The following is a 24,708-nucleotide window of genomic DNA, read 5'->3' as shown; positions in this document are numbered from 1 at the left end:
ATTTCTTACATTTCCTTTAAGGAATGTCTAGAGGCTGACTCAGACCAACTCGTTATTTAAACTTAAAATGTTATATTTTAGCAATTAGAAAATCAGAAGTGACACAATTTTGGTATGTTAACATCTGCAATCAGGTCTGCAATCTATGCTCCCGTTCACCAAGCTTCATTACTGAAAATGTACCACTTTGTGTACCCATTCAGATCATCTGTTTGGATGTTGAGTTAAACTTTGCCAATCTACCTAACCTACATGTTGACCAGGCTTTGGATGCATTCATCCTGAAATCTACATTGTATTGATGATCTCCTAGTTTTAGACTCCATTCCCCTCCCATTGTACTGTCTCGAAATACCATAATGTTCTAATCCTTTCTTTAAAAAAATGTAATGGTTGAAACATTGCAACAGAAAGAAGGAGATGCACTTTCCATGCACCTTTTATGACCATCTGTAAGTGCATTACAGCCAATATTCTTACTCTTGTAATATAAGAAATACAGCAATCATGTTACCCAGAACAAATTCATGCAAAAACATCAAATAACCTGTTTTAAAGTTAACTATTGGCACAAATACTAGGGATAATAGTCTTGCTCTTCTTTGCAATAGTGCCATGGAATATTTTATGTATACCTGAAAAAGCAAGTGGAGTCTTGCTTTAAAATATAGCTGACAAGCCAACACTTTCATCAGTTCTGCATGGAGCATAAGCTTACAATTTTATTTTCAAGTCCTAATGTGGACTTCAATTCACAGCAGTATGGGTGAGAGGGAAGGGTGCAAAAGAAACTGGAAACTGGCCCATACTTATAATTAAATCAATGCTTTTCTAAAAAGCCTAATATTCACTCTTCTTCCAAATACAATTCACAACCAGGGTAAACCCAATATCTGCTCTTCGTAATGGCTGTAGGACTGCATGTCTCCTTTATATTCTTTTCCTTGCTAACCTGCATAAATTGATAATTTTCTGCTTGCCAAGCTTTAACTGGCGGTTGCCACGCAGATCAGTGCTGGAGCCTCAATAATTTACCTTTCTAGCAAGGACTTGAATGAAAGGGCACAGTACATTGAAGTAAACTTTGTCGATAGTACAAAGAGAGGTAGGAAGGCAGGTTGTCAGTTTAACATGGAGTGTCTGCAAAAGGATATAAATAGATTAAATGAGTGAATTTGGCCTATGGAGGTTGTGGATAAATGTGCACATTCCCATTTTACCCATTGGAGGAGTAGAACAGCAAGGTATTTATTAAATTGAGAGACTTTGGAATGCTGTGGTACAGCGGGATCTGTGTATCCTTCTAGATGCAAGACAAAACAGAAGCATGAAGATACAGCAAGTAAGAAGGCAAAACAGAATTTTGCCTTTTATTGTAAGGAGGATGATGTATAAAAACATGGAGATTTTGCTACAACTGTACATGGTATTGATGATGAGAGGAGCAGATGGGTTGAGGAAATTGTGGTGGCAGCATCACTGAGAGGACCAGGTAATTTGAGGATCCTGTGGCAGGGAGTCAGCAACACCCACACAGGAGAAGGTAGGACTGCAGATGCTGGAGATCAGAGCTTAAAAATCAGAGCCCTTCCTGAAGAAGGGCTTATGCCCAAAACATCAATTCTCCTGTTCCTTTGCTGCCTGACCTGCTGCGCTTTTCCAGAAACACATTTTTAAATATCCACACAGGCAAGTTAAAGACAGAGCTAGATTCATTGGAGCTGATTAGCATTGATTCTTTCCATATTCCATATAAAGGGGCTAGCTCTTTATGGTAAGTGGGAATTGCATTTTAATATTGTTGATAGTTGGTGATAAAGTTAATAAACAATATATAATGCAACATAAGTAAATGAATAATATAATTAAGTACTTAAAACTCATTAAGCATGGAAGTTCAGATGATGTCAAGACTGAAGCATGCAGGAGCTCCCAGACACCATTGTGATCCAGGGCAAACATGTCTGTTGTAAGTGTTTGAAGTTCAAGCACCTTCAGTCCTGAGTTTGAGCAGTGAGCTGAACTACAGACACGGTGACACAACAGGGAAGGGGAACGTTACCTTGGTTCTTTGTAGCAGGATGCAGTCATGGTAGTCAGGATAATATCTGATTTGGTCAGTGGTTGGGGCAGGAGAATGTAACTGTGAATGAGGCAGATAAAGAGCCCAGAGCGAAGCAATACAGGAGGAATGTCTGCCCTTGAAATTGTCCAATCAGTTTGAGATTCTGTCAGCCTTTTTAAAGAAGTGGGAGCTGCATTATAGATCAGCAAACTAATCATGACATTGTGGTATGTGAAGCTCTTCAAGGAACTGGTATACTAAGCTTGTGATAGATCAATAAGGAAGCAGTTGCAGACATTTAAAGGGTTATTTTCAGGACACGAAAAATTGGTATGAGTTGCTATATTATTATCTCGAAAGGTATGTTCTTCCTCCTGTGTGTAGAAGTTAATGGAATTAGATATTTGGGGGTCTCTTGTGGTGCAGTGATAGTGTCCCTGCCTCTGAACCAAGAGGCCTGAGTTTAAGTCCTACCCATTCAATGGCAGATGAAAAATAACATATCTGAACAGGTTGATTTAGAAAGTACCTGCTTCGAGGATAGAGGAAAATTCTAAGTGGATGGTCCACCACCTTCTTGATGAAGAGCTTATGCTCAAAATGTCGATTCTCCTGCTCCTTGGATGCTGCCTGACCAGCTGTGCTTTCCCAGCACCAGAGCCTTCGACTCTGATCTCCAGCATCTGCAGTCCTCATTTTCTCCTGGTCCACCATCATTTGTTAATTAAAGAATTAAGGAAAGCATCAAACTGTGCAGGTGAATGGCTGGTCAGAATATAAAGAATGACAAAGAATGTCTAAAAGGTTAATTATGGGAAGAAAATAGAGTATGAAAGGCTAGCTAGGAATGTAAAAATAGATAGGATGAGTTTCTACAGGTATTTAAGTTGGTCTAAAATGGTGTCAGCAATTCCAACTCCAGAACAAAATCCACTAACGAAACCTCATTTCTGCCCAAATGTATCTATTCAAACCCAGTACCCTTTAGGTTAGTTTAATCTCTCTGCTGAGAGTCCCTCAGGATTGGCTGATAACTTAGTCCTTTGTATGGTTCTTCCTTTTCATGAACACTGTAGATTCACAAGCCAAACTGAATGTTCCTGACCCTCCTTCATGACCACAGACCCTTCCAGTCCAAGATCACTACAGTTTGGCTGGAATTTTACCATCCCCAACAAGGCTGATCCATCTTGATTGTAGATCGGTGTCTGAGTGACCAATCTTGACCCTCCTTCTGACTGTAGCAAGAAGTTGCTTAAATTTGTCCCTTTTTAGAATGATTCATGTCAAACATATCACAACCACATCAGACATTTTCCTGTTGTTCAGGGGATCTGAGAACTAATACTCTTTGGTATATTTCACCCACAGTCCAGCCGAGTATGATCAGTGAAAAAATCCAGCCCTTTTCCACTGACAAACCAGTCCGGACAACATGATCAGTTCACAATAGCTTGAAATGTCTCTCCTGTTGTTTGAGCATGATGATATAACAACAGCAACCTGCCCCCAGTTGAGTGAAGGTTTACACTATCCACCTCTCTTCTCAATGTGATCACGTCATAGTATTGGAACCTGGCTATTGTTACTATTGTATTCCGTGATCAGTCTCGGGGTTGCACCAGTAGTGGCAGGTAAAGGCATTTCTCTGCACTATTGGCTGACTGCTAACATGTTAGAGACAAGAAAAAACTACAGGTGCTGGAATCCAAAGTAGACAAGCAGGAGACTGGAAGAACACAGCAAGCCAGGCAGCATCAGGAGGTGGAGAAGTCGATGTTTTGGGTACAACCCTTCTTCAGGTCTGGAGGTAGGGGTGGGGAGAGCTGCAGATAAAGAGGACGGGAAAGGGTTATGGGTGGGGAGAGGAGCAGAGTGGTGAAGTAGTGATAGGTGAATACAAGTGGTGGGTACGACCTGGTTGGTCGATAGGAGGAAAGAATCCCTTTGGTAATTGGAAGGAAGGATCGGTCGGAAGAACCAAAGGGAGGGGAGGGGCTGGAAAGGGAGTCGAGGGGCTGGAAAGGGAGTCTGGGGGTAGTTGGGAAGGTTATTTGAAATTGGAGAACTCAAAGTTGAATCGTCTGGGCTGTAGGCTGCCGAGGCTGAAAATGAGGTGGTGTTCCTCCAATTTGTGGTCTGATTCACTATGGCAATGGAGGATACCGAGGCTAGATTAATTCCTTCCATCGACCAAAGTGGTCATACCCACCATTTGTATTCACCTATCACTACATCACCACTCTGCTTCCTCCTGATGTTGCCTGGCTTGCTGTGTTACCATGACTGCTATCATGAGACAATGTTGAATCCCTCACGCTGAGCCACTGTCTGAACTTAACCTCTATGTATTTGTGCTGTGGGTTGGCTTTTATTTACAGCACTAGATATGTGGGTTTTGAGGTTCTTTTTCATATTTTGTAAAATCCAGTAGGAGGGATCTGATCCTACTGCGAATGTTATGAGGATAACATTATAGCATAGATAGAAGTTTGGCTGGCTGATAGAAAAGGGTATGCATAGATTAGTCTTTGTCTGTTTGGCAGGACGTGTTAAGTGGAGTCCCATAGAGTTCTATGCTGAGGCCTCAACGATTTGCGTTTCAAAGCGATGACTTAGATGAGGGGAACAAAGGCACAGTAGCTGAATTTGCAGATGACAAAGATTGGTTGGACAGTGTGTAATGAAGAAGACATAAGGAAGTTGCAGATAGATAGGTTGAGTGAGTGGCCAAAAGTCTGGTAGGTGGAATAAAATTGGGAAAATCTGGAGTTGTTCGCTTTGGCAGGAAGAGTGAAAAAGCAGAGTATTACTGATTGTAGCATTCGGAGGAACTGAGGGATTTGAATATATTGGGGTTTATGACACAAAAAATGTTAGTAAGCAGGTACAGCACTTTATCAAAACGTTAACCTCTATTACAAGTGGAATTGAATATTTAAGTAAGGATTCTCTCAAAGTTAACATGCAGGTTTGTGTAGCAGTTAGGAAGACAAATAAAATGTGATCATTCATTTCAAGAGAGCTAGAATGAGCAGACACTTAATGCTGAGACTGTATAAGACTCTGGTCAGACCATTTTGGAATAATGTAGCAGATTTGGGCCCTGTACCTGAAGAAGGATATGCTGGCCTTGGAGGGGGTCCGAGGGAGGTTTATAAGAATGATCTTGAGGTAACAGATTTGTCAAATGAGGCGTGGTTGAGGACTGAGTCAGTACTCGATGGTGTTTAGAAGGTTGACGGGGGTGGGCGGGCTGGAATCTAGTTGAAATTTACAGAATACTGAAAGGATAGAGTATGCCTAGAGTAGATATGGAAAATATGCTTCCATTAGAAGGAGAGACTAGGACCTTAGGACATAGCCTCAAAGTAGAGGAACAAAGCTTTAGAACTGAGCTGAAGAGGAATTTCTTCAGCCATAGTGTGTTGCAGAGGGCTGTGGAAGCCAAGTCATTGCATTTATTTAAAACAGAGGTAGATAGATCCTTGATTAGTAAGGGGATCTTCAGAGAGAAGACAAGAGAATGAAGTGAGATGATTAATTGATGAAGCAGACTTGATGGGCAGAATGGTCTAATTCTGATCTTGTATCTTGTGGTCCTACAGGTGGGAAAATGGGGAGAGTAGCTAGAGATCTTAAAGGAGTTAATTGTCTTCCAGTTATCTTACTGGTCAATATATCTTGAACTTAATTGCTATCATGGAATACAGTACATCTTGTTTAAGATTAGTGCTGGCTCTTTTTAAAACTCAGTTCTGGTCGTTCCTCAACTACTGTAAACCACATGTGCCCTTTGACCCAGTCAAGTTGAGAGAGGAATGGTGGCGATGTCCTTTTATCCACAAATCCCAAAAGAATAAGGCTGGGCCTTTTTCCCCCAGTTCTCTTCTGTCTTCCACACTGCAGTACTGCACCACACAACTAACAAGCTACCCAAAGGCATGGAGATAATTTATAGATCAGACAAGAAGTGGTTCAATGTGTGTTATCTTCAGTCCAAGTATGATTTTTAACACATAAATGATTGAGTAATGGAAATAACTTTTTCTGTTGTGGAGTATTTTGCATCTCAATACAGTTCTTTCTTCTGTTGGATGAGAGCACTGTCTCTGCACTACACTGAGGTTCAGCAAAGATCACAGACTTGAAATTGTCACGGAATTTGAACCTGCAACCTGCTAATTGTTAAAGATATAAATGCTAGCAACCAATCAAAACTGCTAGTCAGCTTTCCAGTATACAGTCGATTTCTGAATAAAAAATCTTTCAACATCACATCTTTGAAAGGTTAGATGGTGTCAAACTGTATTCTAATTGTAGTGTTGCCTCCACTGTCCAAAATGGACAGTGATTTGATGGTTGTTTGAAGGTGAGATATTTTTGTAACTGTCAATAGACTCTGACCAAGTGGGAAAGTGTCAATCGTCACAACACCACGTACTTCCGCTTTTTAGTAAGAATTGTGTAGATCATTTCTTCCAGAAATGACTCAGATTGTGCAGTGATGTAATGTTGTAGGAAGTCACACTGTTTCCACCATGCTATTCTGCCATGTGATCTGATGACTGGCTAAGATCAATGTTAGTGTGGTCTACAATAGGCAACTTATCCTATAGTCCCGAGGTTGTGGCAATAAATAATTCACAGGAGGCAAAGGAGAACCTGTATGCCTCAGTGTAAAAGTGGGTGTGTATTCTCAGTGACGAATGTTCCAACTTCATCAAAAAATAGAAAGTTAACAAAAACACACGAGTGAATGTTGAGTTTGATTAAATAGCAGGAAGGATCATGTATCTATGTTTGTATGCAGTGACTATGTTCCTCATATCGGAAGAAGGTTTTAAACATATAGACTGGATACTGAAGATTTTTGATCAGGACATTTTATTTCAGTACTGTGAATGGTATTGGCTAACCATTGTAAGTCACATGAAAGTGAGTTATAGTTTTCCCAAAGTATATTAAATGCTGGCTTTGTCAACGTTTTCTCTTTCTGTTTCTTGTTTGCTAATGAGGCTGTAAAACAGACAATCTACGTTTAAAAAGTCACATGAGAATGCAGCAGTAATGAAAGGAAAGTTGTTATTTTCTAGAGAATGTAACGGGTTTCAAGAATGTACTAAGTATTTCCATGCATCATTACAATTATGTGCAGATAGTAACCCGGTGTTTGCTCTGCACTTAAGTCCAGATGTTTGTCCCATGACCTACCAACAGCCTTTTCTTGTCTCGTGGAACTAATTTTATCCTTGTCCACTTTTCCTTTCTATCCCCTGTCCAGTCACTGCCTAAATATGTTACTAATTTTCTGATAACCTGCATTTTATACAGTTTTCTTGCCATTGATACCCAATCTCTCTACACCTCCATCTCTCACCAGGATGGTCTGAGTGCTCTCAATTGAGACTCATTCAGTGCTCAACTACAACTGGCTTCCTTCCTCTGAATGAGCTTGGTCTTACATTAAAAAATTACATCACTCCACTTACTACTTCCAAATACAGTGGGAATTGTTAATGGATTTGTTTGTCTACATTCATGCGATATGCAGCATATTCTTTGCACCTATCATTTCAGGTCCCCTCATTCACCTTCTTCTATTAGACTGTGTAGGTATTATTTACTGTTCTCACTTCAATCCAGGAAATTCCATCAGTGTTGCTTCCGATTTTCACCCTTCACTTGTCTTCGCAAAGTCTATCACCAACCCTATCCTGCACATCCTTGACTTAGCCTATACCTGAAATGGAGATATCAACAGTCAATATCCTCCATAATACCATTGGCCCCCAAAAACTTTGACTAAATTCTTCTTAGCCTGCGAGGATTTTTTTTCTGATTTGTCAGCGTTCATCAAAAGTGTTCTGATGAAGCCAATTTCAATGCTCATTAGCAAATAAGAAACAGAAAGAGAAAACGTTGACAAAGCCAGCATTTACAGCACTTCTATGAATGTCCTCATCATCTTCTCCAACACATTTCATTCTGAAAGGATGATTTTCCATCATTTTCCCTACCATTCTTCATTCATGGTAACTTTTTACGCATGCGTAGGAGAAGCAATACTTACCCTTTGCATGATGTCCTTCTGATGAATGGAAGTGATTTACTGACACGTTTTTCAATTTTGAATGCATTTCTTGTATATGGTACAATCTTCCCTACATTTGGGTGACCACATATGAATTGGATGGCGACTTTGCAAAGTATCTTTGTTTATCCGCAAGTGTGACTCAGAAGTCTAGAATTTTATTTCTTTGTCTCATATCCACTCTGTTGTTCCTATCGTAACCTCCAATCTGTGCCAGTAAAGCTGTAAACTTGAGGAACAGCACCAAATTGTTTGAATAATCTACAGTCTGGAAAGCTACAGAGTGAGTTCAACAGTTTCAGATTATGATCAACACCTCTTTTCAAGCTTATCTCTTTTCTTTACCTACTTCATGACCACCCCCTTTTCCTCGCACCATTTTTTTTTTAGTTGTTTAATCTCCTATCTTCCACCATAACACACATATCTTCTGTGACCCATTGACTAATAATGTCAACACAGCTTAATGGATAAAAGAGGCAAATGTGGTGTTGGAATGTACAAATGTTGCTAGCAGGATTTACATTTTTCTCGTCTGTCTTGGTAATATGTGGTGCTGGAAAAGCACAGCCAATCAGGCAGCATCCGAGGAACAGCAGAGTCGACATTTTGAGCATGAGCTTTTCATCATGATGAAGCTCTTCCCGATGAAGTGCTCAAGATCAAAATGATGACACACCTACTCCTTGGATGCTGCCTGACCGGCTGTGCTTTTCCAGCACCACACTTTTCAACTCTGACCTCCAGCATCTGAAGTCCTCCCTTCCTCCTTATCTTGGTAATATGACTAGTGTGAAGCAAATCTAATGGAAGAACAGAAGTAAAGCAATTAATTAGGATAAAATCAAATTTCAAAAATAAGATTTCATTTTGTATAATTGAAGTGAAATTTGAAAATTATTAAAAACTCAATTTCTTCTTCCAGTGCAACCGAATGTACAATTAGTTACTCTCACACTTGCTTAAATTTGGTGATTACACTACATAGAACATAGAACATAGAACATAGAACATAGAACATAGAACATAGAACATAGAACAATACAGCACAGAACAGCCCCTTCGGCCCACGATGTTGTGCTGAACTTCTATCCTAGATTAAGCACCCATCCATGTACCTATCCAAATGCCGCTTAAAGGTCACCAATGATTCTGACTCTACCACTCCCACGGGCAGCGCATTCCATGCCCCCACCACTCTCTGGGTAAAGAACCCACCCCTGACATCTCCCCTATACCTTCCACCCTTCACCTTAAATTTATGTCCCCTTGTAACACTCTTTGTACCCGGGGAAAAAGTTTCTGACTGTCTACTCTATCTATTCCTCTGATCATCTTATAAACCTCTATCAAGTCACCCCTCATCCTTCGACGTTCCAACGAGAAAAGGCCGAGAACTCTCAACCTATCCTCGTACGACCTATTCTCCATTCCAGGCAATATCCTGGTAAATCTTCTCTGCACCCTCTCCAAAGATTCCACATCTTTCCTATAGTGAGGCGACCAGAACTGCACACAGTACTCCAACTGTGGCCTAACCAAAGTCCTGTACAGCTGCAACATCACTTCACGACTCTTGAATTCAATCCCTCTGCTAATGAACGATAATACTCCATAGGCCTTCTTACAAACTCTATCCACCTGAGTGGCAACTTTCAAAGATCTATGTACATAGACCCCAAGATCCCTCTGTTCCTCCACCTGACTAAGAACCCTACCATTACATGTTTACCCTACGTTACATGTTTAATTAGCAAGGGTATCGTTTTTTTAAAAAAAATAAACTTCTTGCCTGTTTCCTCTTGTTTTGCTTCTTGTTTTACATTGATCAAGTAAAAAAAAAGTTAAATTGCCAGATGGAGATAAGACCATAAGACATAGGAGTGGAAGTAAAGCCATTCGGCCCATCGAGGCCACTCCGCCATTCAATCATGGCTGATGGGCATTTCAACTCCACTTACCCGCATTCTCCCCGTAGCCCTTAATTCCTTGTGACATCAAGAATTTATCAATCCCTGCCTTGAAGACATTTAGCGTCCCGGCCTCCACTGCACTCTGCGGCAATGAATTCCACAGGCCCACCACTCTCTGGCTGAAGAAATATCTTCGCATTTCTGTTCTGAATATACCCCCTCTAATTCTAAGGCTATGTCCACGGGTCCTAGTCTCCTCGCCTAACGGAAACAACTTGCTAGCGTCCACCCTTTCCAAGCCATGTATTATCTTGTACGTCTCTATTCGATCTCCCCTTAATCTTCTAAACTCCAATGAATACAATCCCAGGATCCTCAGCCGTTCCTCGTATGTTAGACCTACCATTCTAGGGATCATCCGTGTGAATCTCCGCTGGACACTCTCCAGTGCCAGTATGTCCTTCCTGAGGTGTGGGACCAAAACTGGACACAGTACTCCAAATGGGGCCTAACCAGAGCTTTATAAAGTCTCAGTAGCACAATGGTGCTTTTATATTCCAACCCTCTTGAGATAAATGACAACATTGCATTCGCTTTCTTAATCATGGACTCAACCTGCATGTTTACCTTTAGAGAATCCTCGACTAGCACTCCCAGATCCCTTTGTACTTTGGTTTTATGAATTTTCTCACCGTTTAGAAAGTAGTCCATGCTTGTATTCTTTTTTCCAAAGTGCAAGACCTCATATTTGCTCACATTTGAAGTTCATCAGCCATTTCCTGGACCACTCCCCCAAACTGTCTTGATCCTTCTGCAGCCTCCCACTTCCTCCGTACTACCTGCCTGTCCACCTAACTTCATCTCATCCGCAAACTTCGCTAGAATGCCCCCAGTCCCTTCATCCAGATCATTAATATATAACGTGAACAGCTGCGGCCCCAACACTGAACCCTGCGGGACACTGCTTGTCATCGGCTGCCATTCCAAAAAAGAACCTTTTTATCCCAACTCTCTGCCTTCTGTCAGATAGCCAATCCTCAATCCATCTCAGTAGCTCACCTCGAACACCTTGCTCAGCAGCCTTATCAAAGGCCTTTTGGAAGTCTAGATAGACCACATTCACTGGGTTTCCTTGGTCTAACCTACTTGTCACCTCTTCAAAGAATTCCAACAGGTTTGTCAGGCACGATCTCCCCTTACTAAATCCATGTTGACTTGTTCTAATCCGACCCTGCTCTTCCAAGAATTTAGAAACCTCATCCTTAATGACTGGAGAACATCCATTGTCATAGACATATCTCTTTCTGAGGTTTTTGGACCAAATTGTTGATTCAAGTTTAAGCGATGCATATTTGACATTCATCCAAGTATAGTTGAACTGAGTTCAGCAAGTAATTGCAAATGTGCTTTTTAGTAGCTAATTTTCTACATACTCTGTATTCTATAGGAAGACATTTCAGCAGTGTTTAATGAATGGCAAGAGTTTGATGGAAACATTTATTTAATAATGTTTTGTCCTTCAGCCATTAGAAAACAGTCCACCACCTCTGCCAACGTCTTCCTTGCCTGAAGGCTATTATGAGGAAGCGGTGCCATTGAGTCCAGGAAAAGCTCCAGAATACATCACTTCTCGAGGTAAATGCACATTATTGTGAGGTGTCAGGAGAAACACTTATTTTCTCAAATGCTTTGTTTAATCCTTTGAGGATTCAATAAAGGAAACATTTATTCTGCACACCCTTAAAAAATGTGCAGTGAACTTCTAGCACAAATTAACACGTGAATGCTGGAAAACAAGGTATAACACTTTTTGAGAATATTTGAGTGTTGCATATAGTGCAGAAATACTTTTATTTTCATGAGGTTTTATCTAAAGAAGAAAAAACAAAAGAAAAAAATTCCAAAAATTGTTTACTGTGGATTCTGGAAATCTGAAATCTGAATTCTTTTGAAAATACTCATTGGATGTGGTAGCACCTGTGAAGAGAGAAGCAGAAATGGGGGGAGTTGGGAATATAACAGGTTTAAAACCAATGCAGAGGCATGGAAAAGGTAGAGATGAGAACAAAGTCAAAAGGGAAGGTTATTGCTGGGGTGGCTAGCTGGAGAGATGATGGCAACAGATATTTCTGAAAGATAGATGTGGGGTGTTAATGGGTAAAAGTAAAGTCACTGTAGTCTTACCAGACTATAGTTGTGCCCTCTCATTAGATAGACATGACTAGTGATGCTTTAACCTAAGGGTCACTTTGTCTTAGGCAAGGGGAGAGGTGGAGAAGAAGAGTCCTTCATGGCAATCTCAATCTTGATGGGACAGTAAAGTAATGAAAAAATTGGCACAAGGAAGCATTCATGGAAACATGCTGAATTGTTACAGCTGCTATCTGAAAACGAAATTAAGAGGAGAGGTTATGATTGAATTCATTTAAGGTAATATTGAGTTGACAGGGTTGTACATGCCAAATCAAAAAAATGACCCTCTGGATCATATTGAACTTCATTTGAACAGTGTAAGAATGCTGAGGTCAAGAGTGGGAGTGAAGCAGCTAGCTAAAAGTCAGACAATTGGAAGCTGGGGTCACATGAACTGAAGTGTTCCACAAAGCAGAGTAGAAAATAATGCACCGATTAGCAAAAGCAGCAGTATACTAAATTGAAACAAGTACAAATGAAACACTGTTTCCATTGAAAGGAATGTTTGAAACCTTGGACAATGAGAAGAGAGGACATAAAAGGGCTGGTGTTGTATCTCTTGTGCTTGTATGGGAAAGTGGAATGGAGCAGATAGAGGTGTTGGAGGAATGGAGAAGTGAACCTGGGCATTGCAAAGGAAACAGTCCCAAAAAAGAAAGTGAAGGGAGTATATGACATTGCATTGCAAGTGGTTGAAATGGTGGAGGATAACTACTTGGATGTGAATGCTGGTGGATAGAAAGTGACAACAAGGAGAATCTTATTTTGATTTGGGGAGGGGAATGGAAGGAGTGACAGTAGAGGAGCAGGAAATGAACCACAGGTGAGGGCAGGAGTCTAGGGGTGAAATTCTCCATTTGAGGAAAAAGGACAATGTATTGAAAATGCTGGTGTTACAAGTTTGCATTGTGGCAGAGACCAAACAGCTGAAAGAGTAGAATAGTCCTTACAAGAAGCAGATGAGGAAGTGCAGTTGAGATGTTTGGAACGTGTGAATTTATTTTGGATTTTGGTTGACAGTCTCTTGTCAATAATGAGTCCAGGAGATCGAGGGAAGTGAAGTGATGACTCAGGTGTAGATGATATGAAAGAGGAGGTTGGGAACTAGAAGCAAAGTAGATTAAATGCTTCTGTTCACCACAAGAGCTGAAATAGAACAATGCAGTCAAAAATAAACTGGTAAAAGAGGTGAGGAGAGGAGGACAGAGTGGATGTGCGACAAAGATAATTAAACTAAAAAAATGCAGGGAAAGATAGGATCTACGTGGGTTAACAAAAGTATTATAAAATGAAATATGACACTCCACCACAAGTGGAAATATAACTTCTAATGATCAAAACCTTAATGAAAAGGAGGTTTTAGGATGAACATATGGTGGAGAACTTAGGGAAAATATTCCAAAGCTTTAGCTGAGATATTGCCGGAGCAATTAAAATAGTGTGCTTGAAAAGTCTGCAGTAGAGGAGTGCAGGTATCTCAGAATCGTGGATTTGCAGGACAGATGAGACCATGGAGTGATTTGGGAAAAATATTGAAATCCTGTTTGATTGGGAGCCAGTACGGATCAGCAAGCACAGAAGTGATAACATACGGACAGCAGATTTTGGATGACTTCAAGGTTATAGATATTTTAGTACTCCAATGTTCAATACTCTGCCTCCAGTAACATTGAGAGGCAGTACAGCCTGGGTAGAGAATCTGTGATGAAGATGAAATAAGGTGTGGATGGATTTAACTGGACCAGACAGGGAGGGCCCTATGAGAGGAGTTGTTGAGGTGTCTGTATTTAGGCAGGTAAATTTAAGTTAGCTGAAATGTCAGAGCCTCTAAAAACCAGCACAGGGTAACTAAAAAAGGAATACAGGTAATGGCAGGGAGAATTAGAAATATGAGGGTGAGCCAGCTTGTAATGTGAAAAAAGATTGCAATAGTATTTTTTAGAAATAATGAAAGATAAGAGTGGACCTTCCATAGGAAAATGAGGCTGGAGAAGTAATAATGGAGAACAAAGAAATTGTGGAGGAACCAAACAGGTATTTTACATCATTTGTCACAGTGGAAGACACCAGCAGCACAGTAGAACTTCAAGAGAGTTGGAGGCAGAGATGAATGGAGTGGCCATCGTTTAGGAGAAGGTGCTGGGGAATTTTGAAAGATGGATAAACCACCCAGATGAGCTACACCCCAGAATTGTGAAGGAGATAGCCAAGGAGGTTGTGCAGGCATTGGTGGTGACCTTTCAGGAATCACTGGAGTCAGGGAAGATCCTAGTGGACTGAAAATGGCTAACGTAACCCCCTCATTGTAAGAAGTACGGGAGGCAGAAGACAGGATACTAAAGGTCGGTTAGCTTGACCTCTCATTGGTAAAATTTTATAATTCATTATTGAGGAGAAGGTTGCAGAATACCTGGAAGTGCATCGTAAAAATAAGAGCTGAGATGGCATGGCTTCATCAAAAGGAGGTCATGTCTGATAGATCTGCTAGGATTCTTCAAGGAGGCAACATGTAAATTAGACAAAGAACAGCCAGTGTATGTGATCTATTTGGATTTCCAGAAGTCCTTTGACAAGTTGCTGCAAAAGAGGCTGCTAAATAAGATAAGAGCCCATGGTGTTTAGGGGCAAGGTACTGGCATGGATAGAGAATTGGCTGACTGGCAGAAGGTGAAAAGTAGGGATAAAGGGTCTTTTTCAAGACATCAACCAGAGACTAGTGGAGTTCTTCAGGGGTCTGTGCTGGGACCACAACTATTTCCAAAATATATTAATGATCATGATGAACGAACTGAGAGCACTGTTGCTACGTTTGCAGATGACACAAAAATAGGTGGAGGGGCAGGTAGTGATAAGAAAGTGGGGAAACTGCAAAGGACTTTGACAGGCTAGGGCAGAGAAGTGGCAGATGGAATACAACATGCAAAAATGTGCATTTGTACACTGTTAGGAAGACTTTTGGTGTAGACTATTTTCAAAATAGGGAAAGGCTTCAGAGACAAAGGGTCTGAAGAGTCCTAGTTCAAGTTTCTATTAAGGTTAACACACAAGTTCATTTGGCAGTTAGAAAGGCAAATGCAATGTTAGCATTCATTGTAACAGGACTAGAATACAAGAGCAGAGATGTACTGCTGAGGTTGTATAAGCCTCTGGGCAGATCACAAATTTGGAATATTGTGAGCAGTTTTAGGCTCCCTATCCAAGGAATGTTGTGCTGGCCTTGGAGGGGGTCCATTGGTGGTTTACAAGAATGTTAAGTGGCAGATGGAGTTTAATTCAGATAAATGCGAGGTGCTGCATTTTGGGAAAGCAAATTTTAGCAGGACTTATATACTTAATGGTAAGGTCCTAGGGAGTGTTGCTGAACAAAGAACCTTGGAGTGCAGGTTCATAGCTCCTTGAAAGTGGAGTTGCAGGTAGATCGGATTGTGAAGAAGGCATTTGGTGTGCTTTCCTTTATCAGTCAGAGTATTGAGTACAGGATTTGGGACGTCATGGTGCGGCTGTACAGGACATTGGTGAGGCCGCTGTTGGAATATTGTGTGCAATTCTGGCCTCTTTCCTATCGGAAAGATGTTGTGAAACTTGAAAGGGTTCAGAAAAGATTTACAAGGATGTTGCCAGGGTTGGAGGATTTGAGCTACAGGGAGAGGCTGAACAGGCTGGGGCTGTTTTTCCTGGAGCGTCGGAGGCTGATGGGAGACCTTATAGAGGTTTACAAAATTATGAGGGGCATGGATATGATAAATAGGTAAAATCTTTTCCTTTGGGGTCGGGGAGTCCAGAACTAGAGGGCATAGGTTTAGGGTGAGATGGGAAAGATATAAAATAGAACTATGGGGCAACATTTTCACGCAGAGGGTGGTAGATGTATGGAATGAGCTGCCAGAGGAAGTGGTGAGGGCTAGTACAATTACAACATTTGAAAGGCATTTGGATGGGTATATGAATAAGAAGGGTTTGGAGGGATATGGGCCGGGTGCTGGCAGGTGGGACTAGATTGGGTTGGGATATCTGGTCGACATGGACAGCTTGGACTGAAAGGTCTGTGTCCGTGCTGTACATCTCTATGACTCTGAGGAACAATTTAGGAATCTGGGTATGTACGTGGAGTTTGGAAGGATGTGGAGAAGTCTCATTTGAAACTTACAGAATACTGGGAAGCTTGAATAGAGTAGACATGGAGAAGATGTTTCCATTTGTAGGAGAGACAATGACCTGAGGGCACTTCCTCAGTATGAAGGGATAACCCTTTAAAACTTTAAGATGAAGAGGAACTTTTTCAGCCAGAGGGTGATGAATCTGTGGAATGCATTGCCACAGAGGACTGTGGAGGCCAGGTCTTTGATTGTTGTTAAGACATACATATGACCTTGATTGGGATGCCCCAAACAGATCCCACCCTCCGCCCCATCCCCATTTAGGTCACAGATATATTCACTCGGATTTGAGATCTGAAATAGAAATAAAAAAAGAGTAATGACAGTATGTTGAACATGTTCCAGCTTTGCGCATACGCAGTGGAATTGTGTTAGCTGTGACCTCAGTCTGGAAGATGTGTTTAAGTGAATGTGTTTTTTGAGTGTCAGTGTGCCAGCTACCATGAAAATACTTATCCCATGCCTGGTGATTAATAACAACAGTTTCTTTTCTGAATACCTGATACTTGCTGGTTGAATACCTGAATGTAGCACATCACCACCACCACCACCACCACCACCACCAAATCCATCCCTCATCTTAAGAACAATCACGCATTGGCAGGAAATGCTGGCCCAGCCAGTGATGTTCCCGTCCCCAAAACAAATACAAAAGAATTGATAGATGCAATGGGAGGACCAAAGGCCTTCCTAAACCCAGAAAAGGTGTTGTAAAGGTAATTACCTTCCTGACCTGGCAGCTCTTGAATCTGCAGTTTTTCCAAGCTCAGGCCAGTTTCCAGGGGCAATCAAACCTGTACCCAGTTATCTAGATTGTTTCTCACCAAGGCCTTCTATAAACATAGCAAACCATTCCATATTTTAATGAACACAAATCCAGAAATAGCTAGAGAAACTCAGCAGGTCTGGCAGCATCGGTGGAGAGAAAACCGAGATAATGTTCCAAATGCAGTTATCTGTCTTCAGAATTTAATTTGTATTTTAATCAAGTTCTCAATTGCCTGTCTTCTGCATTTCCACATAATACACTGGCACTGTACAAACACTTGAACCAAAACACAATAGATTGTGTTTAACATTTTTAAACTCCAACACACATCAGTCTATCCTGATGGGGAGAGCGGGATATTTTAATGTTGAGGATTATTGTAATAGTGTATATTACAAGGAAAATGGAGCAAAAACATTGGCCAACAGATTAAATTCTGAAGACAGATTACTGCATTTGGAATATTATCTCTGTTTTCTCTCCACTGATGCTGCCAGACCTGCTGAGTTTCTCTAGCTATTTCTGGATTTGTGTTCATTAAAAGATGGAATGGTTTGCTAAGTTTATAGAGGGTCTTGGTGAGAAACAATCTAGATAACTGGGTACAGGTTTGGTTACCTTATTTAAGAAAGGACATAATTACTTCAGAGGCAGTTTGGAAAAGATTGAGTTAACTGATTCCTCAGATAAAGGGGTTAACCTAAATAAAAGGTTTGGCTCTGTATCCATTGGACTTTAGAATAAGGGCAGAAGAACTTACTGAAATGTTTAAGATCCTGACAAGGTGGATGCTGAAAGGACAATTGCCCAAAAGTGGAGGGTACAATTGAAAAATAAGAGCACTCCTCCATTTAAGACATAGGTGTGTATTTAATGCTGTGTTGTTACAGAACTGTACTGTCTATCTAACCCTGTGCTGATCTTACAGAGCTGTATTTAACTTTGTGTTGTTGTTGCATAACTGTACACTGTACCTAACCCTGTGTAGATGTTATAGAGCCAGAGTGGGACTATTCGGCACAGCCACTTTGGCACGAGCGATTCGGCGCGGCCGGTTTGGCGCAGAACTGTTTTGTAGTTATTCAGTACTTTGCAGTTATTATTAAAATAAAATATAACCCATTAAAATGTCATCAACGATCTTGTTGTCAAAACGTGGAAAGGAAAAGTTCTCATATGACGGCTATATATACATTTTGATAGAACACAGACACTGTAAGAAGATTTAGTGAGAGAAATGACATTGAGTATTTTTAATAATTTTGAATAAATGTCATATTTCAGATTTTTTGTATTTACCTTGTTCCTTTCATTTTTTAAAATATTTTTACTGAAGATGATAAACAGTATTTTTCTTTTTATTGCTTTCATTAATGCTTGTAACCAAGCCTGAAAAGGAATAAATAGGAGCTGTGCCTAAATGGGTCAGCGCCAAAAAAGGCTGTGCCAAACCGGCCGCACCGAATCGCTCGCACCAAAATGGCTGCGCCGAATGGTCCTACACCCTTACAGAGCTGTAGTGTGTCTTTGTGTTGTTGTTAAAGAGCAGTACTCTGTGTCTAAACCTGTGTTGATATTACACAGCTGCACTCTTTATCTAACCTGATGTTAGAGTCCTGTACTCTGTATCTAACCCTGAGTTAATGTGTCAGAGCTGCACTCTGTATCTACCTCGTGTTTTTGTTACAAAGCTGTACTCTGTAACTAATGTTGTGTTGATGTTACAGAGCTGGACACTGTGTCTAACATTGTATAGTTGTTATGGAGCTGTACTCTGTCTGTAACGCTGTGTTGATGTTACAGAGCTGTTCTCTGTATCTAAATCTGTGTTGCTACAGAGTTGTACTCTAACAGAAATACAGAGTACTGGGCTAATAGTAGGATTCTTGATGGTGTGGATGAGCAGAGAGATCTCTGTGTCCATGTGCATAAATCCGTGAAAGTTTCCACCCAGGTTGATAGTGTTGTTAAGAAGGTGTATGGTGTGTTAGCATTTATTGGTAGAGGGATTGAATTTCTGAGCCATAAGGTCATACCGCAGACGTACAAATCTCTGGAGCGACCATACTTGGAGTATTGCATACAGTTCTGGTCACAGCAATTTCGGAAGGATGTAGAAGCATTGGAAAGGATACAGAGGAGGAAATTTACCAGGATGTTGCCTGGTGTTGAGAAGATGATTAAGAGGTGACTTAATAGAGACATACAAGATGGTCAGAGGCTTAGATGGGTCGACAGTGAGAGCCTTTTCCCTCAGATGGTGATGGCTAGCACTAGGGGCATAGTTTTAAATTGAGGGGTGATAGATATACGATAGATGTCAGAGATAGGTTCAGGATAATAATGGAATAGTTTAGTTTAGATGGGCTTCAGGTCGGTATCACAGCACAGTGCAACATCGAGGGCTGAAGAGCCTGTACTGCGCTATGTGGTTCTCTATTCTTTGTTCTAGGTCAGGAGAATTGTTTTTGAGGTTTGAGTCTGTGGATATTTGTTTCCCAGAGACCGTTGGAGACAGGCTCATCAGATATTTTTAAGACCGATTGTATCTGATGTTTGTCAAGAAACTAAAGCTTCAGAATTAGGCAAGAAAATGGGATCAAGGCCAAGATTACCCATGATCCTATTGAATAATGGAACAGGGTCAAGAGGCCAAATGACCTATTCTTGCTCCGAATTCATATCTTATAATAATGTGAAATGATTTATTTACAATTTGACTTTTTAGTTGGATTATGTTTGCTTTCTATGCAGAGATCTACCATGAACTTATGGTCACGTGATGCAAATATTAACCTATTTATTGGACATGAGTTAACAATGTATGTCAGAGAATTTTAAGTCAAACGTGTTGAACATTCCTATGATATTCCTTTGTGTAATTTCCTAGGTTTGATCTCCTTTACAAATTTTTGGTGAAGTCAATAAGAGGACAAACTACACATGTTCTATCAGTAGAATACATTTGAGAGGTCAAAGTACAGCTCCTATGATCTTTCCTGCTGTTTTTTCATTAATTTACAGGATGTGAACATAGCTGGCAAAGCGAGCATTTTATTGCCATTCCAAATTGAGGTGATGGTGGTGGTGACTAAGGCATTTGCTAGGCAGCTAAGAGTCACATGCATTGGTCAGGGTTTGGAGTTGCATAAAGACCCAACTTGATATGATAGCTGATCTCCTTCCCTAAAGAACACTAAGGACCAGATGGGATTTCAATGTCCACCACGAAGAGTAGCTTGGCAGCAGTACTACTGTTCGAGCTGGTCGGGTCCTAATGGACACAGCTGCTAGACTGGGTCTACAGCAGGTGGTGAGGGAACAACAAAAGGGAATAAAACACGTGACCTCATCCTTACCAGTCTGCAGATGCATCAGTCCATGACAGTGTCGGTAAGAGTGTCTACTGCTCAATCTTTGTGAGGTCAAAATCCTGCCTTTACATTGAGGATACCCTCCATGGTGATGTATGGCATTATCACTGTGCTAAATGAGACAGATTTCAAACCGATCTAGCCACTCAAGACTGGTACATTCCATGGGTCACTATGGACCATCACCAGCAGCAGAATTGTAGTCCAGTGCAATCTCTAAGCTCATGGCCCATCATATCCCCCACTCAACCATTACCATCAACCCTGGTTCAATGGAGGGTGCAGGAGGGCATGCCAGGAGCAGCACCAGGCATACCTAAAGCAGCTGCTTCATACCAAACAGCATTAGCAGCAATTGATAGACAGAGCTAAGCAATCGCACAACCAACATATCAGATCTAAGCTCCACAGTCATATCACACTCGGTTGTGAATGGTGGTGGACAATTAAACAACTCACTGGAGAAGGAAGCTGCACAAATATTCCCCATCCCAAATGATAGAAGAGCCCAACAAATCAATGCAAAAGATAAGGCTGAAGGTTTTTCAGCAATCTTCAGCCAGATGTACCGAGTGGATGGTCCACCTCAGCCGCCTCCAGAAGTCCCCAGTATTACAAATACCAGTGTGCAGCCAATTCAGCTCACTCCATGTGATACCAAGAAAGGTTGATTCTTGCAGGCACTGGTTACTGCAAATGCTTTGGACTCTGACAACATTCTGGCAATAGCACTGAACGCTTGTGTCCAGAACTTATGCTCCCTTAACCAAACTGTTCCAATGCAGGCCAAACCCAACAGTTTGGAAAATTGCCCAAGTATGTCCAATACACTAAAAGCAGGACAAATACAACCTAACCAATTACTCCCCATCAATCTACTCTCGATCATAGTAAAGTGATGGAAGGTGTCATCAAAATTGCTTTCAAGCAGCACCCTGACCTTCTCAGTGACGCACAATTGGGTTCCGCTAGGGCCACTCAGTGCTGGACCTCATTACAATCTTGGTTCAAACTGAATTCCAGAGGTGAAGTAAGAATGACAGCCCTTAACATTAAGGCTGAGTGTGGCATCAAGGAACCCTAGCAAACCTGGGATCCGTGGGTGTTAGGGACAAGCTCTCTGGTTAGAGTCAAACCTGGCACATAGGAAGATGGTCGTAGTTGTTGAAGGTCAGTCATCTCAGTTCCAGGCCACATCGGCAGGTCTTCCTCAGGATAGTGTCCTCGGCCCAACCAACTTCAGCTGCTTCATCACTGACCTTCCCTCCTCCATAAGGTCAGAACTGGGGATATTTGCCAATGATTGCTGAATGTTCAGCAACATTTGCAATTCTTCAGGTACTGAAGCAGTCCACATTCAAATGCAACAGAATCTAGACAATAGTTTGAGCTGACAAGTGGCAAGTAATGTTCGCGCCTCACAAATGTCAGGCTATGACCATCTTCAAAAGAGACAATTTAACCACCACCCCTTCAAATTCAATGCTGTTCACTGAATCCCCCACTTTCATCATCCTGGGGGTTATTATTGACCAGAAATTGAACTGGACACATTTAAAAAAACAGTGGCTACAAGAGCAGGACAGAGGCTGGAGATCAGTCATGATCTCATTTGAATGGCAGCCTTGAAGGGCTGAATGACTTACTCCTTTTCCTGTGCTCTTGTGTATTACTAGCTTAGTAGATAACCATGATGCTACTTCTCCTGGCAAATTTCACCCACTATATGAGATGAATTTAAATAAGCACACCTTGCTTCCAGTTTAGTCTGTTCATCTTTGACATGAGCATTTCACTTGTCTGCAAGGATTACTGGAGTTAAGTAGTTAAATTATATACCAATCAACTTTGATATGGTGTGTTGTCCTATATTTAAAGTCTTAGAGATGTACAGCATGGAAACAGACCCTTCGGTCCAATTCGTCCATGCTGACCAGATATCCTAATCCAATCTAGTCCTGTTTGCCAGCACTTGGCCCATATCCCCTATTCATATATCCATCCAGATGTCTTTTAAATGTTGTAATTTATTGGAGAAATAGAGTTGTTCCTGATTTTGTTTACCACCTTTATTTTACAGATTATGATTCGGATGCCATGAGTAGCTCCTATGAATCATATGATGAAGATGATGAGGATGGGAAGGGAAAGAAACTAAGACACCAGTGGCCATCTGAGGAGGCTTCAATGGATTTGGTGAAAGATGCTAAGATCTGTGCTTTTCTTCTGCGCAAGAAACGTTTTGGACAGTGGACAAAACAATTTTGTGTCATTAAAGATAACAGACTATTGGTATGCTTCTTTTCTTTTTGGTCTGATAATGAAACAGCATCATATTTTCTTCTGTTGCTCTCTTGGGATGCAGCACCAAGTGCAGGTGGGATGGTATGAGTATTGTGCGAGCTCAGGATTTAATCTTTGCTTTTAGTGCTACAAAAGCTCAAAGGATCATCAACCTCAGATGGAGTTATTGCTTCCAGCCCACAATGTGTCCTATGTTCCTAAAGACAGCAAAAGGAAAAAGCATGAGCTACGAATCACCCAGCAAGGAGCAGACATTGTCGTTTTGGCTGTGCAAAGCAAAGAACAAGCAGAGGAATGGCTAAAGGTATGTTTTGGGAGTAATTATCTTCTAGTCCTTTATTCAGGACAATCAGCTATAACTCTTTCTCATACACTGAAGGCCCAGTCGCCTGTTTACAAATTTGGGTCCAGTATAAGGTGTTCTCGCAGTTTTGACAAAATGTTCTTCAGTTCCATGCCAAAGGATATATCCCTGGTAATTCTTCACCAAACCATGGCTAAGTGTTGAGATTTATTTTTATTGTGGAAAGGGTGAGGAGGTGTGCCCAGAGTCTACCTCAGCCAGAATGGGGAATTAAATCTTCCTACCATGTGATATCCAGAAATGTACACAATACTCCTAAGTCCAACAAGTGTCTTGTATAATTTCAGCATAACCGCATCTTCAGCTCTTGCACAGTATGCTCGTATTGATAATAAGGCATTCAGGATGCTGAGTTTTAATACTCATTCCGTTGTTAACCAATTTTAAAGGTTTATGCACATATATTCACAGTTGGATTTGATTCCTAATTTGTATTGTTTGTCCTTATTCTTCCTAGAAAATGTGTCACCTCACACTTTTCCACATTGAACAGCATCTGCCACCTAATTTATCCATTCCACCAATTTATCTATTATTTTGGAGTTCTACACTGTCCCTCCCACAGCTGGCAATGTTTCCAAGTTTTGTATCATCCACAGACTTTGAAATTGTTGTTGCTCGCCAAGGTCTAGATGAGTCCTTGCAGCTGAGTTGCCGCGTGAGCTACAAACATAGCATTGTCATCATAAGGAAGTTTCCTTATCAGAATGCAACTAACATTAGCCTTCAACTTCAGTGTAAATAGATTGTAGAACTCGCAATTTTTCCTAATGTGCAATAAGTACCTTCCATATCTGTTGGAATGGTGACCGCAAATATGAAGAGAACTGTGGTGGTGGGATAATGTTTTGCATCTCTGTCTCAATCACCCTACTGGAAGTGGCTAGTAAATTTGGTTACCTCGAGTGCACAATGATGGACAATCTTTCCCTTGGTGCAGATCTTGACACAGGCATGAGGAAAGCAGTTACTATCTTTGGCTAACATGCAAAATGCATGTAGGATAGCACATGTATCAGACTGATGATTCATTAGGTCTGTGTTCTCAGTACCTTGCTGTAAGGCTGAGACATCCATGACTTCCAGTTACCAGGAAAAGAAGATCAATAATTTCCATTTTGTTTCATGTAAGGCATTTGTGGAAGAACCTGCCTCTCAAGGATAGGTTTTCATACCTATTAGCAAATGTGCACCAAATGACGATAACTAGATTGTTTTTAAGTTTGTTTTTCAACTCTTGTAGATGGAAGAATGCTAATACAGCTCTCTCTAATCTTTTGTCGTAACATTGTTGGAAGATCAGCAGATCTTTGACAAAGCAGCATCCTGCTTATTGGGTGGGTGACTAGAAATTTCTCATCCTGAAGTTACAGCTGGAAATAAGCACTGTTATGTAGAAATTTGAGGCTTTTTTTTACTGAGGTTTGTGTGAGAGTGTTGTAGAAAGCTGTAACTCTTTGGAACTTAAGCTGTGG

At 41.0% G+C, this 24,708-nt stretch overlaps 1 protein-coding gene across 2 annotated transcripts in view; it reads left to right on the top strand.

Moving 5' to 3' along the window:
* Nucleotides 1–24,708, top strand: part of afap1 (actin filament associated protein 1) — a 269,598-nt gene that overhangs the window by 154,146 nt on the left and 90,744 nt on the right. For both annotated transcript variants that reach the window (XM_072577343.1, XM_072577254.1), the window contains exons 4-6: nucleotides 11,596–11,707; nucleotides 22,646–22,857; nucleotides 22,994–23,173. In XM_072577343.1, the coding sequence (XP_072433444.1) occupies nucleotides 11,596–11,707; nucleotides 22,646–22,857; nucleotides 22,994–23,173 (504 nt within the window). The remainder of the gene's footprint in view (nucleotides 1–11,595; nucleotides 11,708–22,645; nucleotides 22,858–22,993; nucleotides 23,174–24,708) is intronic.

This window comes from Chiloscyllium punctatum, chromosome 1, assembly GCF_047496795.1.
Source record: "Chiloscyllium punctatum isolate Juve2018m chromosome 1, sChiPun1.3, whole genome shotgun sequence".
Lineage (NCBI taxonomy): Eukaryota > Metazoa > Chordata > Chondrichthyes > Orectolobiformes > Hemiscylliidae > Chiloscyllium > Chiloscyllium punctatum.
This window is presented reverse-complemented; position numbering and strand designations above follow the sequence as displayed.